The 16,887-nt window shown below is 37.9% G+C and overlaps 1 protein-coding gene across 1 annotated transcript in view; it reads right to left on the minus strand.

Moving 5' to 3' along the window:
- LOC142358725 (uncharacterized) overlaps positions 1 to 16,887 on the minus strand; it is a 91,827-nt gene that overhangs the window by 13,119 nt on the left and 61,821 nt on the right. The window contains exons 13-14 of the mRNA XM_075410268.1: positions 3,085 to 3,389; positions 2,787 to 2,949 (exon numbers count right to left, since the gene is read on the minus strand). Of these exons, the coding sequence (XP_075266383.1) occupies positions 2,787 to 2,949; positions 3,085 to 3,389 (468 nt within the window). The remainder of the gene's footprint in view (positions 1 to 2,786; positions 2,950 to 3,084; positions 3,390 to 16,887) is intronic.

Raw genomic sequence — 16,887 nt, forward strand, 5'->3', positions numbered from 1 at the left:
TGATTTGTGAATTTGTGTCAGTGTGGCTCAAATTAGAGAAATTAGCGTCTTGTCGGCGTATATCTGATAATTCAGCTCATATTGTCGCATGAAGTCGCCAATTGGGGTTATATACATGGTAAACAGTAGAGGTCCCAGGATTGAACCCTAGGTAACTCTGTAATTAACATCAGAATAAAAAAAAATTGTTGCCAACATGTACTTTCTGCTTTTGCACTTGCCTCTGATTCTAAAGCGTTTTTCTAATATATCAGCAAAAATATTATAGTCAATTGTGTCGAAAGCTGCTGAAAGGTCTAGGCCAAGAATAACTTTCTTGTCAAAATTCAGATCAGTTAAAACATCATTAACGGTTTTGAGTAAACAAGTTTCAGTAGAGTGATCAGTTCTGTAAGAAGACTGTTTGACTTCAAGCAGTTTATTTTCTTCAAGATATCGTTTGAGTTCATCGGTGGCTAGCCGTTCTAGCAGTTTCAAGAAAAATATGGTATTTGCAAGAGGTCGATAATTTTTGGTTACCTCTGGGTCAAGTGAAACTTTCTTAAGCTTTGGTTTTATGATTGCTACTTTGAAAACATCAGGGTAGACGCCTTGTTCGAAGCTGATGTTGGCAAGGTTTAAAAAAGCATTTGACCAGAGATGAAAAGTTTGGGTTGCAACCGAGGAGGGAATTGGATCCAGGTCACAGTGGCTGTTTGATAGATTCTTAAGTGCAATACTTAACTTATGGATCTCTATCAGCTTAAATTCATTTAAGGGAGAAAAATGAAAGATATGACTGGACACTGAAACATCAGTCATTTTTGTTTTGGTGGGATTGGGTATTGAGTTTCTAAGGTCAACAATTTTGTTTGTGAAGTACTCCCTAAACTCCTCTGCTGTTTTTGATTGTGAACCCCAACTATTAGGAAGTTTTTGTTCACCGGGAGATGAAAGAGCTGAAATTTGAGAATTCTGAACGAAGATTCAGGTTTTGGTTTATATTTTTGTCAAAAAACGCTAAATTCTTTTTTCTAAAAGCTTTCTTATAGTTGGAAATAGATAGCTGAAATTCAGTTTTATTTTCAATAGAGGGGTTTTTCTGGTAAAGTCTTTCTCTTCGTCAATATCTGTTCAGAAATTCCAGCTCTTCGTCAAAGAATGGGCAGATCATTTGTTTTAGACTGCGCGTTTCATTTGGGACAGCCTCCTCTACAGCCGCGGAAAATATGTCGAGTAACAGATTTGCTAAGTCGTTAGGGCAGTGAATGTGTTGATTCAAGTAGAGAGGTAATTCTATTGCATTGTTAAAAGCACTCCAATCTGTTTTTCTCCAAATTTTTCTTGTGGCTGGTTTACAATTTCGGTTTGGATAGGGAGGATATTCTGAACTTGATAGTTTTGTGATCAGAAAAGCTCAACTCATTCGCAGAACCCAGAGAGACACGTTCATTATCGTTAGTAAGAATTAGGTCAAGCACATTTCCACTCTGATGCGCCAGCTCATTTACTAGTTGGGTCAAAAACGTTTCGTCGAGGAAGCTGGTAAGAGCCTTGCTGTGAGGCAGAAGTCGCAAACTACTAAGATTCTGAAATCGAGTGACTTAGGCAAAACTTCCTCAACTTCAATTTAGAGCCTTCTTTGGTAATTGCCCTCAAGTGTAGTACCTCCGCTCCACCTTCACTGCACCAATTCCTGATCATGCCTTCCGTGCAGTTGGATTTCAGCCTCCCACGAAAAATGCGCCATCTCGATGGTTTTTTTGATCCCATTGAAGTCGTTTTGACTTTGTTGTTCCAAAATTCTGTTCTTATTTTCATCCTATTTCTAAACGGCAAGTCGTCGGTAATAACTGTGTCTTCGTCCTCATCTGGCTTGTGTCTTTTTGAGCTAGTGGTGCTATTGATACGCCTCTGAAGGCGTTGCAGAGACTCATATTTTGGTTTGGTCCTCCCATATTAAAAATTCCACTTCCGGGCTTGCTGATCGCAGCTGGTAAAACTTTTTCATTTTGTGTATCTCTCTCTGCAGAACAGCGCTGTGGTTAGGTTTGAGCATCTTTATCTCTTGTTTCAGAGCGCTGATCTGGGCTGGAATTTCCTCTAGTTCGGGGAAATGACAATCCTTCAGTTCTAGGACAAGGGCTGTGAGCGTCTTCATTGAATGTGGACCGCATTCCATACAATTCCAAAGTACATGGCCCCTAATTGGCATATTTGATCCTGTGCATGACTGATGTGCAATTTTGTTACACGTTGAACAGATTATCTCTTCACATTGTTGTACACCTTGATTACAGAAAAGGCACATTGTCTGTTCCGCCCACGTTCTGAATGTACTGATAGATTCCATTTTTTATTTGATCTCTTCCGCCCTAACCGGGTGTTATGATAATTGATTTTTCCGCCCTATCCGGTACTTTGAGTGTGAAATCAGATATATCAGACGAGATGAGGATTCTGAATACTTTAATCATTAACCGGAACTGAAATCCCTTTATCAGGGCTGCCCAAAAATATTTCCGGTTCGTCGGCAAGAAAACTAAAACACTACTTATCAAATAGCAAAATTGCTATTTAATAAGTTTATCACAACAATTACGGCACAACATAATTTAACCGTAAAAAAAGCTAACGCATGTAAACAAGCACTATTTATACAACTAAACATTGGTTCACAGATGTTGCTATTATTGTCTTCTATCGACACAATTTAGAAAAGATATCAGTTAAGATAGGAGCAGCTAACAAATATCAGCTATTATTTCTCATAATAATCATTATGCATTTGTTAAATTTCGACTTACAGCGGAGACTATGGTGCACATGTGCATGCAGGCTCTGTTTTTAGCCTCCTCATCCAGGTTGCGAAATGCGTGCATGATCTCGTTGGGGTGAGGTAAAAACCAGATGTTGAGAACTTGCTTTCCACTTGACGAGAGCACACGTCTTGGTCGCTTCACAAAGTTCCTGTAAAAGATGGACCACTAACAGCAATGAACACGTGAAAGTCGCATAGAGTTCTGGCATCTTTTCAACCATGTATCCTGTTTGAACCACAAAGTTATGTATCTAGTAAGTTCAATTAATACGCAGAATTCTTACCCTTTCTGTATCACATTTTGTAGTGGACAGTCGTCCTCTATTGCCTTCTTTTCTTTGAACTGTCCAACTGAAAAGTAATTGTCTCGCAAGAACGGATAACTCTCCAACATCTTCAGCATGCTACCATAGCACATTATCATTTGGCTCTTAGCACAGTACTCGCTTATTTTGTCCCACGTGTGCGTGCAGTACCATATGATGAGTTTCCTTTTCATCTTCTCCACCTCTTCTTGGTTTCTCATCATCAGTGCGTTTTGTGATTTCTTTTTCACAAATTCGTTCATCATCAAATCACGAATGTAGGCCTGCAAATGGAAAAATTATTAGCTGAAATAAATGCAAGAAAAACAAAGGTCAAGCGCATCGGGTCAAAAGCTTGGAATGATGTGCAGGGGCTGAAGTGGTTAGGGGGGGGGGGGGGGGGTCAAATTCTTTAGAACCAGCGGTGGGTTAATGGGAGCGACGGTTAGGGATGGTCTTTGGATGCACGGGGCCACGTCATTACGGCCTGAACATGTTCATGGTTGGGGGCCGGGGATGAAGTGACGGGGGGGGGGGGGGGGGTGGAGAGCGTGAAATGGGAGAGGTGATGTTCAGAGGTGGGGATGTGAAGAGAGGGGGCCTGATGTGGGAGAGGGGTAAGTGGGAGGTGGCGTGTGGTGGGACTTTAACTCCCTTCACACAATGAGTACACGTCTCCAAAACAGTTTATAATAATAATAATAAACTGTTTATGGTTGGTACAGAATCATTATCATTAATTTTACAATGATTCCAAAAACAGAACGCTATTGGGTAAATAAATAGCAATCGCACCAACCAAGAGCACACTATTAGGACTCACTGACCTGTTTTCAAGTGCCTCTAGCGGAAACTAATTCACTGTCAATGCCTATTCACTAAGGGTAAAACAAATTGTTTGTTTTGTTTTTAACAAATTGAAAACAAAAAAAGAAAAAAACAATTACCATAATCAGTAGTTTTGTTTTTTTATTAACTAAAAACTGCTTCCGTTATATGTTAATTTTCCATTATGAAATTGTCTAAAAAGTTGTGTGCAAGTTTACGTATTTCGTTTTCTTTAAGGTTTTTTACTTTGTCTACAAACATTGGTTCGATTATTAAAAATAGGTTTAATAACCTTCTTAACATTGTATACAAACAATTTTTCACGCATGAGCGTTTACTAGTTGAGGTCCTTTTAGACCGACTGCTTGAAAGGTTTTCTAGATCCTGAACACTCAACCAATTTCACAAAGATGCAATTTTGCATTCACTCCGAAGGATATTTATTAATCAGAGTTTTGAAAAGTTCATATATGTGAAGTTCCCTAACAGTGTAGAGTTTATATTCTTCTCTCAATGAGCCCAGCGATTCGAAACTCCGTTTGTAGAACAATTTTGAACATAATTAATAATTTTAGAACATAGCCTAATTGTTGTGATAAACTTAAAATTGACCACTGGACAAATTTACAAACTGTGTAACTTCAGATCAAATTGAGCTAGGGACTTAAACAAAGCATATCCGCCGGTGCCAGCATTGGTTCCACAGGATTATATTCCAAAGACCCGTCGTTCCTAGCTTGACGGGCACTTTCTGTTGCTGTTTATTCCCAGATGCGACTTTTGCCGTCGGTGCCAGTATTGGTTCCACATGATACTTATTAAATAAAATCATTTGTTAAGCTTGCCGTCGGTGCCGGCATTGGTTCCATAGGCTCCTTAACTCTTGGTTTTTATTTTCCATCACCTCCTTTCCTTTCTCTGTCGTCGGTGCCAGTATTGGTTCCATAGACACTCATCTACTTGCAGTGGTTCAGTGACATTTTGTTTTTCATTAATTGAGTAGCACTGTTACAGTGGTGTTGTGTGTTTATTAGACCTAGGATTATTTTGTTTTGAGAATGACAACGAGAGGTCAGCTGTCGAAAGATTGCTCCATGGAGAAAGAAATGGCATGTAGTACTGAAGCATGTCCCGTTCTAACCAAAGTTATTCTACCGAAAAATTTCGACTGCAGCAAGACTTTCATTTGTGGTTTCTGCTCCAGTAGGCAGCAGAAGGAGCCAAAAAGTTACTCAAGTGTGCTTTTAGACAAACTAACAAAAGAAAACAAGGCGCGGTCATGCATTGCGAGAGAAATACGCCAAGAACAGCATGAACAAGAAAGCAAAAAATCAAACTTAATTATCAAAGGAACTACCCCTATTAGCTCAATCAATGATCATGAAACTGTTACTAAAATTGCCCGATCTGTCGATGTTGATATTCAGAGCAATCAAATTGAAACGAAGAGAATCGGCAAAGCCAGTGAAATCAATGGTCGGCAGCTTCTGGTCAAATTCAAGTGCCTATTGAAACGAAAAAATTTCGTAATTCGGCCAAACTGAAAGATACCAGTGACTATTCAACAGTATTTGTCGATCTTGATCTTACAAAATCGGAACGTGAAGCTCAATATCAGCTTAGACTTGAGAAACGCTCACTTGAAAATAAATACTTTGACAAAGCTTTCGTAATAAGAAAAGGGCGAGTAATTGAAAAACGGGTTTGACTACCGCGTTATCTGACACAGCCTGTCAAAAATATCCTGAAGTGTTTACTTCTCAACGTGCAAAGCATCCTTAGTTTAGAACGACGTCTCAATTTATATCAACTGCTCTCACAAGAATGAATGCCCAGACTTAGTCTGCCTCGTTGAAACGTGGATAGATGATTCAATACCAGATTCAGTCGTATTTTGTGGAAATCTTTACACCGTTGTCGCTAGAAGTGATCGAAACCAAGGAAAACATGGAGGTATTTTGCTTGCCGCGCATGATTCTTTTTTGGAGCTCTTCAGAATTAGGAGTTTGAAAATTGGTGATTTTTTCGTTAGCGGCGTGTTTAGTAACTGTTTTCTTCAAATTGGCCTAGACCTCGTGTACCTACCCCCTAGGGGATCAAAGTATTTTACAACAGCATCTTTTGCAGAAAATTGTATTCTCGATCTGTACAAAAATTTTAAAGAGACGGATGCATCGTCTCAAGAGTCGAAATTTGTGGTAATGGGTGATTTTAATCTGCCTAATGTAAATTGGGAAAGTAACAACACCGCAATCTCGGTTGATCAGTCTTTACTTGACTCGATGAGACATGAGTTGCTTTTAGAACAGATTATTAGATCTCCTACGCACAAGAGGGGTAATATACTAGATCTGGTTTTCGTATCATAAATCAACATAGCCTAATTGTTGTGATAAACTTAAAATAGACCACTGGACAAATTTACAAACTGTGTAACTTCAGATCAAATTGAGCTAGGGACTTAAACAAAGCATATCCGCCGGTGCCAGCATTGGTTCCACAGGATTATATTCCAAAGACCCGTCGTTCCTAGCTTGACGGGCACTTTCTGTTGCTGTTTATTCCCAGATGCGACTTTTGCCGTCGGTGCCAGTATTGGTTCCACATGATACTTATTAAATAAAATCATTTGTTAAGCTTGCCGTCGGTGCCGGCATTGGTTCCATAGGCTCCTTAACTCTTGGTTTTTATTTTCCATCACCTCCTTTCCTTTCTCTGTCGTCGGTGCCAGTATTGGTTCCATAGACACTCATCTACTTGCAGTGGTTCAGTGACATTTTGTTTTTCATTAATTGAGTAGCACTGTTACAGTGGTGTTGTGTGTTTATTAGACCTAGGATTATTTTGTTTTGAGAATGACAACGAGAGGTCAGCTGTCGAAAGATTGCTCCATGGAGAAAGAAATGGCATGTAGTACTGAAGCATGTCCCGTTCTAACCAAAGTTATTCTACCGAAAAATTTCGACTGCAGCAAGACTTTCATTTGTGGTTTCTGCTCCAGTAGGCAGCAGAAGGAGCCAAAAAGTTACTCAAGTGTGCTTTTAGACAAACTAACAAAAGAAAACAAGGCGCGGTCATGCATTGCGAGAGAAATACGCCAAGAACAGCATGAACAAGAAAGCAAAAAATCAAACTTAATTATCAAAGGAACTACCCCTATTAGCTCAATCAATGATCATGAAACTGTTACTAAAATTGCCCGATCTGTCGATGTTGATATTCAGAGCAATCAAATTGAAACGAAGAGAATCGGCAAAGCCAGTGAAATCAATGGTCGGCAGCTTCTGGTCAAATTCAAGTGCCTATTGAAACGAAAAAATTTCGTAATTCGGCCAAACTGAAAGATACCAGTGACTATTCAACAGTATTTGTCGATCTTGATCTTACAAAATCGGAACGTGAAGCTCAATATCAGCTTAGACTTGAGAAACGCTCACTTGAAAATAAATACTTTGACAAAGCTTTCGTAATAAGAAAAGGGCGAGTAATTGAAAAACGGGTTTGACTACCGCGTTATCTGACACAGCCTGTCAAAAATATCCTGAAGTGTTTACTTCTCAACGTGCAAAGCATCCTTAGTTTAGAACGACGTCTCAATTTATATCAACTGCTCTCACAAGAATGAATGCCCAGACTTAGTCTGCCTCGTTGAAACGTGGATAGATGATTCAATACCAGATTCAGTCGTATTTTGTGGAAATCTTTACACCGTTGTCGCTAGAAGTGATCGAAACCAAGGAAAACATGGAGGTATTTTGCTTGCCGCGCATGATTCTTTTTTGGAGCTCTTCAGAATTAGGAGTTTGAAAATTGGTGATTTTTTCGTTAGCGGCGTGTTTAGTAACTGTTTTCTTCAAATTGGCCTAGACCTCGTGTACCTACCCCCTAGGGGATCAAAGTATTTTACAACAGCATCTTTTGCAGAAAATTGTATTCTCGATCTGTACAAAAATTTTAAAGAGACGGATGCATCGTCTCAAGAGTCGAAATTTGTGGTAATGGGTGATTTTAATCTGCCTAATGTAAATTGGGAAAGTAACAACACCGCAATCTCGGTTGATCAGTCTTTACTTGACTCGATGAGACATGAGTTGCTTTTAGAACAGATTATTAGATCTCCTACGCACAAGAGGGGTAATATACTAGATCTGGTTTTCGTATCATAAATCAACATAGCCTAATTGTTGTGATAAACTTAAAATAGACCACTGGACAAATTTACAAACTGTGTAACTTCAGATCAAATTGAGCTAGGGACTTAAACAAAGCATATCCGCCGGTGCCAGCATTGGTTCCACAGGATTATATTCCAAAGACCCGTCGTTCCTAGCTTGACGGGCACTTTCTGTTGCTGTTTATTCCCAGATGCGACTTTTGCCGTCGGTGCCAGTATTGGTTCCACATGATACTTATTAAATAAAATCATTTGTTAAGCTTGCCGTCGGTGCCGGCATTGGTTCCATAGGCTCCTTAACTCTTGGTTTTTATTTTCCATCACCTCCTTTCCTTTCTCTGTCGTCGGTGCCAGTATTGGTTCCATAGACACTCATCTACTTGCAGTGGTTCAGTGACATTTTGTTTTTCATTAATTGAGTAGCACTGTTACAGTGGTGTTGTGTGTTTATTAGACCTAGGATTATTTTGTTTTGAGAATGACAACGAGAGGTCAGCTGTCGAAAGATTGCTCCATGGAGAAAGAAATGGCATGTAGTACTGAAGCATGTCCCGTTCTAACCAAAGTTATTCTACCGAAAAATTTCGACTGCAGCAAGACTTTCATTTGTGGTTTCTGCTCCAGTAGGCAGCAGAAGGAGCCAAAAAGTTACTCAAGTGTGCTTTTAGACAAACTAACAAAAGAAAACAAGGCGCGGTCATGCATTGCGAGAGAAATACGCCAAGAACAGCATGAACAAGAAAGCAAAAAATCAAACTTAATTATCAAAGGAACTACCCCTATTAGCTCAATCAATGATCATGAAACTGTTACTAAAATTGCCCGATCTGTCGATGTTGATATTCAGAGCAATCAAATTGAAACGAAGAGAATCGGCAAAGCCAGTGAAATCAATGGTCGGCAGCTTCTGGTCAAATTCAAGTGCCTATTGAAACGAAAAAATTTCGTAATTCGGCCAAACTGAAAGATACCAGTGACTATTCAACAGTATTTGTCGATCTTGATCTTACAAAATCGGAACGTGAAGCTCAATATCAGCTTAGACTTGAGAAACGCTCACTTGAAAATAAATACTTTGACAAAGCTTTCGTAATAAGAAAAGGGCGAGTAATTGAAAAACGGGTTTGACTACCGCGTTATCTGACACAGCCTGTCAAAAATATCCTGAAGTGTTTACTTCTCAACGTGCAAAGCATCCTTAGTTTAGAACGACGTCTCAATTTATATCAACTGCTCTCACAAGAATGAATGCCCAGACTTAGTCTGCCTCGTTGAAACGTGGATAGATGATTCAATACCAGATTCAGTCGTATTTTGTGGAAATCTTTACACCGTTGTCGCTAGAAGTGATCGAAACCAAGGAAAACATGGAGGTATTTTGCTTGCCGCGCATGATTCTTTTTTGGAGCTCTTCAGAATTAGGAGTTTGAAAATTGGTGATTTTTTCGTTAGCGGCGTGTTTAGTAACTGTTTTCTTCAAATTGGCCTAGACCTCGTGTACCTACCCCCTAGGGGATCAAAGTATTTTACAACAGCATCTTTTGCAGAAAATTGTATTCTCGATCTGTACAAAAATTTTAAAGAGACGGATGCATCGTCTCAAGAGTCGAAATTTGTGGTAATGGGTGATTTTAATCTGCCTAATGTAAATTGGGAAAGTAACACCACCGCAATCTCGGTTGATCAGTCTTTACTTGACTCGATGAGACATGAGTTGCTTTTAGAACAGATTATTAGATCTCCTAAGCACAAGAGGGGTAATATACTAGATCTGGTTTTCGTATCTCAACGTGATGCTTTTGACTATGAAGTGCTGCCGGCATCTTTTTCAGATCACTATCCCCTCATTATTAGTTACGATTATTTACCATGCTACGAGGCTCCGTTCTCCTCCAAATTCTCAGCGAGTGGCTTCAACCAAAATATGTTAGAAAGCAAGATCGATTTAATTGACTTTGAGGCAGTATCTAGTCTGCAAAATACTAGTGAGTTCTTATTGAAGACATTAGTAGATGTAATCTCTTCATGTCTTGTTCGAAAACGCAAGCGCAAATTGTTTCCTTTTTATTACCAAGTTGATACGAAAAGTTGACAAAACAAGTGACTTAGGCATAGAAATCTCAAGTAACTTAAAGTGGAGTATTCATGTTAGGACCAAGCTAGCGAAAGCTCAGAGAAGTTTTAATTATCTTCGACATAATGTGCCTTACAGCTTACCGAACAGCGTCAAGTATAATTTATATTCTGCCTGTGTTCTGTCAATTCTGTTTTATGGTTCTCAAGCGTGATTTGCTGATATCAGCCATCTTACATTATTAGAAAATTTTTATTGGAAGGGTTTACGCTGGTGCTATGGAAGGAATGACTACAACACACTTCTTCGTGCGTCAAATAATACTCCGATATGCTATCAACTGATTGAACGCGATCTTCGCTTCTTTATTTCCATTGTTTTGGGCAATACGTGCATAAAATTCGAGGACTTTTTCTCTATCAAGACATTCTAAAATGCTTCGAACTAACCCTCATGATCATTTTGTAGTGAGCCCCACGAAAAAGCAGCTGACAGCTAAATCATTTTTTAAGCGGGTACAAATTTATGTGAATGATTTCAGCGACGCTGGTAACTTCAACATCCTGAGGCCACCAGCCAACTACAAAGTTTTACTGAGAACCTTTTTCTGCACACTGCGTGACTCAAAGTTTAATCCGGACGTGACCTGTAGTTGGTCCATTAAATGCCGTTGTGCGTTTTGCCGTTCTTAATTTTTGTAATTAATTTTTTTCCCTAGTTGTAATAGCTATAGATAAAATTTCTTGTTTGTACCATATGCATAGATTTTTCTGATGTGTTGTATTAAAATCCATAAATTGGTCAATTGAAGTCTTTTACTACTACTAATTTTAATTAACCATTTCATAAGCTTTTCCAGATTTTTCAGAAGTTTTAGAAGTTGAGCCATAGATGAGAACTCCATATTGCAATATTGGCTTAATGTATGTTCTAAAAACTTGGATCATTAGGCGAGATGTTAAGAATTTTCTGATCATGTGCAAAAGGCGCTTTTCGATAGAGGATACATGATGTTGAAAACTTAATTGACCATCGATAATCACACCTAAATATATGTACTGCTTTACTGACTCAATCGTTTCATTACCGAAAAAAATTCCTTTTCAAACTGAATATTCCGTCGACCATTAAAGAGCACGTTTTTTATTTTCTTTGCGTTGAGGACTAGCTTGTTTTTCTTTATCCAATCTTTTGTGTCTTTTAGTGCTAACTGATGATTGTTCAGTAATTCTATGTTTCTACTTCCTGATAGAAATGCTGTGTCATCAGCATACAATATAAGATCTGTTTCTTTCTGCATTGATTTGATGTCATTAATATAAATAAGGAACAGAATTGGTCCCAGTATCGACCATTACTGGACAACTGTTTCTACAAGTTTCAATGAAGATTTCTGTGTTCCAATTTGAATGTATTGCTTTCGGTTCTTCTGGTTTTCGGGTCTGTGATCAACGTGTCGAACGCCTTCTTTAGGCCAAGAAAAGTGCAGCAAGAAACATTAGTTCTGTTTGTCCATAATTGACGAATCGTTTCCACCAATGTAGCAATGGCATCAACTGTGCTCCGTTTGCTTCGAAAACCGAACTGTTTTTCACTCAGAATGTGATAGCGATCGAGGAAATGTACCAACCAATTATAGATCAGTTCCTCAAAAATCTTCCCGATTGTCCAAAGCAAGGAAATTGGCCTTTAGTTTGTTGGCTAATGTTGTCACCCTCCTTGTGTAAAGGTACAACTTTGGCAATCTTTAAAGCATCAGGAAAATAGCTTTTGATAATGCATTTATGAAATATTTGACCTAAAGAGGTTGTAAGAGGATCAGACATTTTCTTTAGAAATATGTAGTTTAGACCGTAGCAGTCTAAGCAATACTTAGGTCGATTTTTTTGCAATACTTCTATATCCTTCTGGGTAATTTTGCTGAAAAAGAAAGAATTGCTGTTTTTCGGAGGTAATTTAATTTTATTGTTGGGTTCAATTTCAGACAAAATTTTTTCGCAATACTCGCAAAAAAAGTTATTGAAGTTTTCAACATGGTTTTGGGTTAAAAAAATCTTCTGGTTTTTGTGATTTTCCCATTAATTCGTTGTAGATGTTGAAAAATTCGCTCGCATTTTGCCTACTTTCCACGTGTAATTTTTCCTGATAGAAAGTCTTTTTTTTCTTAACAAGTTCTTTACAAGATTACTTTGTTTTTTGTATGCAAATTTGTTTTCTTCGAAATTTAATTCATTCATTTTTCTTCTTAGTTTTTTTCTTTTTAGTAGTCTCTTTTTTTATTTCATTGTCTATCCAGTTTTTTCTATTGCTAGGTTTCACTTTTTTCATGGAACAAATCTTGTCTAGAGTTATCATGAGACTACTGTGAAGCTCAAATATCTCTTTATCAATTGTTTTCTTGGGGCTGGAGAGATTTTCCAGTTTTTCCAGAAAATATTGGGCCTCCTTGAGCACATTTTCATTCTCTCATGCTTTCTAATTTCTCGAAAAACTATTTGATTCTTTGCAGCTAACTTTAAAATTTGTGTTAAAAGTTGCTAGTAATGTGATGATCTGAAACATCGGATTGGTCCAATGTTATTTTCAATGCAATGTTGGAAAAAAAGAGGTCAAGGCATGATTTTGAGGAAGCACTTTCCGTTGTTGGTGTTAAAAGTTTTGGAATATCTAGGTTGTTTCCGTTCATTAGGTTTCTCAAACGCTTTTGTGTAATTCCATTTTGAATCATATTAACATTAAAATCACAAATAACCTGATGAGTTTCTGGTGGAACAACAAGTTGATCGAGATAATGATCTAGTATCTCGAACGTCTCAAAAGTTGTAGCGTTAGGTGGAAAGTATACACATTAAATTAATAGTTTAGATTCTTTCAGTTGCACCGAAACACTAACGATCTGCAGATTGTTTGTTGTTAGTTTCTTTTCCACTCGGTAACAAAAGGTTTCTTTCACATAAAGACCTACGCCTCCTCCTCGTTTTTTTCTTGAAGCTACTAAGAGGGGATGGTAACCATCCAAATTAAAAATTTCACACAAAATCTGTTCCGAAAGCCAAGTTTCTGTAAAGCAAACCAAGTCAGGTTTCAATTCCACGGTATTCAAGTAAACATTAAACTCATCAAACATTAAACTCATCAAGTAAACATTAAACATCAAACACTTCGCGGCAGTGACCTCATGTTTTGCAGCCAGATAAATGAACTTTTTGTAACGCTAGCGTCTTTCGCGTCTCTGTTGATCATCAGTTTTTAGTCATAAAAAGCGAATACACAGGCAAAATCAATCCCCCGCACACATAAACAATAGCCTAAATTATATTTCATTTTCGTGGCTCTTCATATATGAGGGAGAGAGAAAAAAAGATACGGGTTTTGGCAAAAAAAAGAAAAAAGATTTTTGTTTCCTCATGTTGTCACTAACCTTTACTGTTCTTTCTTTCTACCATTACTATATTGGACAATTTGAACGGACTCCGCGGAAATCACAGAGTGTCAGTTCAAAGAGCAAAGAGAAGGTAGAGGAAAAAATAGTCAGCTCCAAACACCAAAACCTGGAATGCGAAAATCACAAAACAGGTAAAAGTTTCCCGCGGAAGTCACACGATGCAGCCGAAAACGCTAACATATGACAATATCTTTAAAAGTACCTACTAGTTGTTTTAACCTAGGTTTAAAGTCTTAGCTGTAAGAGTTATTATCCGCTAGAAACAAGATACTAAAATTAACTGTAGCAACAGAAAGAACTAAATTACTTCAAACAGAAAAGATTCAGTTAGAGTCAGTTTTTTACCTGCACTTCTATAGTGAGTTGAGAGCAGTAAGAATTTAGTTTGCTTGGTTGTTTGACCGTTTAGCAACAGGCATCTCGCGATCGTTTGCCGAGGTGTTTTCGAATGGTCGTTTTAGTTTAACCGCGATCAGTTTGTCCAAATCCTCGATTTCATTTACTCAAAAAAACTTTGTTTTGTCTGATTTATCATCATTCACCATAACAGAGACAGTACAATTATGAGTAGACGTAATAAAATTTCAATTGCTCGCCTCTTGCTTGATTAGTGCTTCGCACTCACGCAATGGTACGTTTATGAAGATCTTCAGTCCGTTGATATGGTTTTTCACGTTTCGTAATTTTTGATTTTTTGTCCAGATCGAGTTATTATCCGCAAAGTAGAGAAACTTGCAAATCACTGTAGGCATTGAGTTACCTTTCAACGTACCTGGTACGATACGGCATGCTTTTATATCACAATAGGCCAGCTTGATTGGCAACACTTCAAAAAAAACTAGCGTCTCACTCCTAATATCTTTAGCTGCTCTGGCGTAAGAGGGGGGTTTTTTATAAGTACACTATTTTTCCTCGTATAACGTTCTTGAGCCCGGAGGCGGTCGTTTAAATTTCCTTGTTTATCTTTTAACGCATCAATTTGTTTCTGTTGTTCTACTACGGTTTTGCGGAGGCTCCAAACTTCTTTTGTTAGATCAGTTACCTTATCGCTTTCAATTGTACTCACGATACTCCTTGCTACTGCTGGTTGCATCCATGCTTTTCATCGATGGTAATCAAAAAAAGTCAAAACAATTAAATAATTCGCTCAATAAAAGTTTGATCAAGTCCAAACATACCCGGCAGATTGCCGGAAAATAGCCGCCGTTGATTCCAATAAGCATGATTGGGATTGAAATAACAGAAGATATTTTTGAAAAAAAAAAGATTTTTGTACAAAAACATTTTTTTAAGTCCGATTTATTTTGATGGCATTTCGTGGTTGAACATACTTCTGTTTTAGAGAGAGGCTACAGGGGCTACCATCAAACATACCCGGCAGATTGCCGGAAAATAGCCGCCGTTGATTCCAATAAGCATGATTGGGATTGAAATAATAGAAGATATTGAAAAAAAAAAGATTTTTGTACAAAAACATTTTTTAAGTCCTATTTATTTTGATGGCATTTCGTAGTTGAAGATAACGTACTTCTGTTTCTTAGAGAGAGGCTACAGGGGCTACTATCAATACCAATAAGCATTAGAGATGGTAACTAAGACTTATAGGAACGACGTTCAAATAGCGGGCATCTAAAATTGTGCTTTATGGGTTTATCCCATTTCTACTTCTGACTTCAATTTTTTATACTGACTCTGTTCATTTTGAATTGCTTTGCCGAGCAACTGATGTTCAAAATCACTTTTAGCAGAATGAGAGAAGAGAGAAACTAGTCTAGAGAAGTCAAAAAGATATCACGCAAAATGTTGAAAAAGCGGCAAAATGAGGTAAAGCGAAAAATTTTTTTATTCGACGAAGTAAAAAAAAAAAAAAAAATAGGAGCGCTATAATAGCCGGCTGAGAAGATGAGGCGGCTATTAAATACCCGGCAGATTGCCGGAAAATAGCCGCCGTTGATTCCAATAAGCATGATTGGGATTGAAATAATAGAAGATATTGAAAAAAAAAGATTTTTGTACAAAAACATTTTTTAAGTCCTATTTATTTTGATGGCATTTCGTAGTTGAAGATAACGTACTTCTGTTTCTTAGAGAGAGGCTACAGGGGCTACTATCAATACCAATAAGCATTAGAGATGGTAACTAAGACTTATAGGAACGACGTTCAAATAGCGGGCATCTAAAATTGTGCTTTATGGGTTTATCCCATTTCTACTTCTGACTTCAATTTTTTATACTGACTCTGTTCATTTTGAATTGCTTTGCCGAGCAACTGATGTTCAAAATCACTTTTAGCAGAATGAGAGAAGAGAGAAACTAGTCTAGAGAAGTCAAAAAGATATCACGCAAAATGTTGAAAAAGCGGCAAAATGAGGTAAAGCGAAAAATTTTTTTATTCGACGAAGTAAAAAAAAAAAATAGGAGCGCTATAATAGCCGGCTGAGAAGATGAGGCGGCTATTAATAACAATAAGCATTAGAGATGGTAAATAAGACTTATAGGAACGACGTTCAAATAGCGGGCATCTAAAATTGGGCTTTATGGGTTTATCCCGTTTCTATTTCTGACATCCATTTTTGTACTAACTCTGTTCATTTTGAATTGCTTTGCTGAGCAACTGATGTTCAAAATCACTTTTAGCAGAATGAGAGAAGAGAGAAACTAGCCTAGAGAAGTCAAAAAGATTTCACGCAAAATGTTGAAAAGGCGGCAAAATGAGGTAAAGCGAAACATTTTTTTATTCGACGAAGTAAAAAAAAAAAAAAATAGGAGCGCTATAATAGCCGGCTGAGAAGATGAGGGCGGCTATTAATAATAGGTTAAAGATACGATGCAGAGAAAAGAATTCAGCCTGTGTAAGCCCTGTCTAGAAAGGTAAGCCAGGTCAACCGACTGTACTCAAAGCGTCTTCTTTTTCGTGAATCTTATACTTGGAGACTAATGAGCCGAGAGGCTCTAAGAGAACTTAACGCCCTCTGGGCGCTACCGGTTTATACCATTTTCGAGGACGAAAAGTCCAAACGGTGAGACGAAAATCGGTCAAACGGAAAATTTCACCAAAGACTTCAGGAGTAATATAATTGCTACAATAATTGAGAGCAATTAAACTTACCCGACTGACGTCACGTGAAAGGCTCTCAAACGATTGACGAGCTTAGTACGTACGCCTACTTTTCTTGTTCTCTCTGGAAAATGCATGAAAAAGAAAATCTCATGAAAATCTTATATTGTTCCCCTTCTCTATGTTCAGAACATAATTTGACT

The sequence above is a fragment of the Convolutriloba macropyga genome, chromosome 1 (assembly GCF_964194025.1).
Source record: "Convolutriloba macropyga chromosome 1, txConMacr16.3, whole genome shotgun sequence".
NCBI classification, from domain to species: domain Eukaryota; kingdom Metazoa; phylum Xenacoelomorpha; order Acoela; family Convolutidae; genus Convolutriloba; species Convolutriloba macropyga.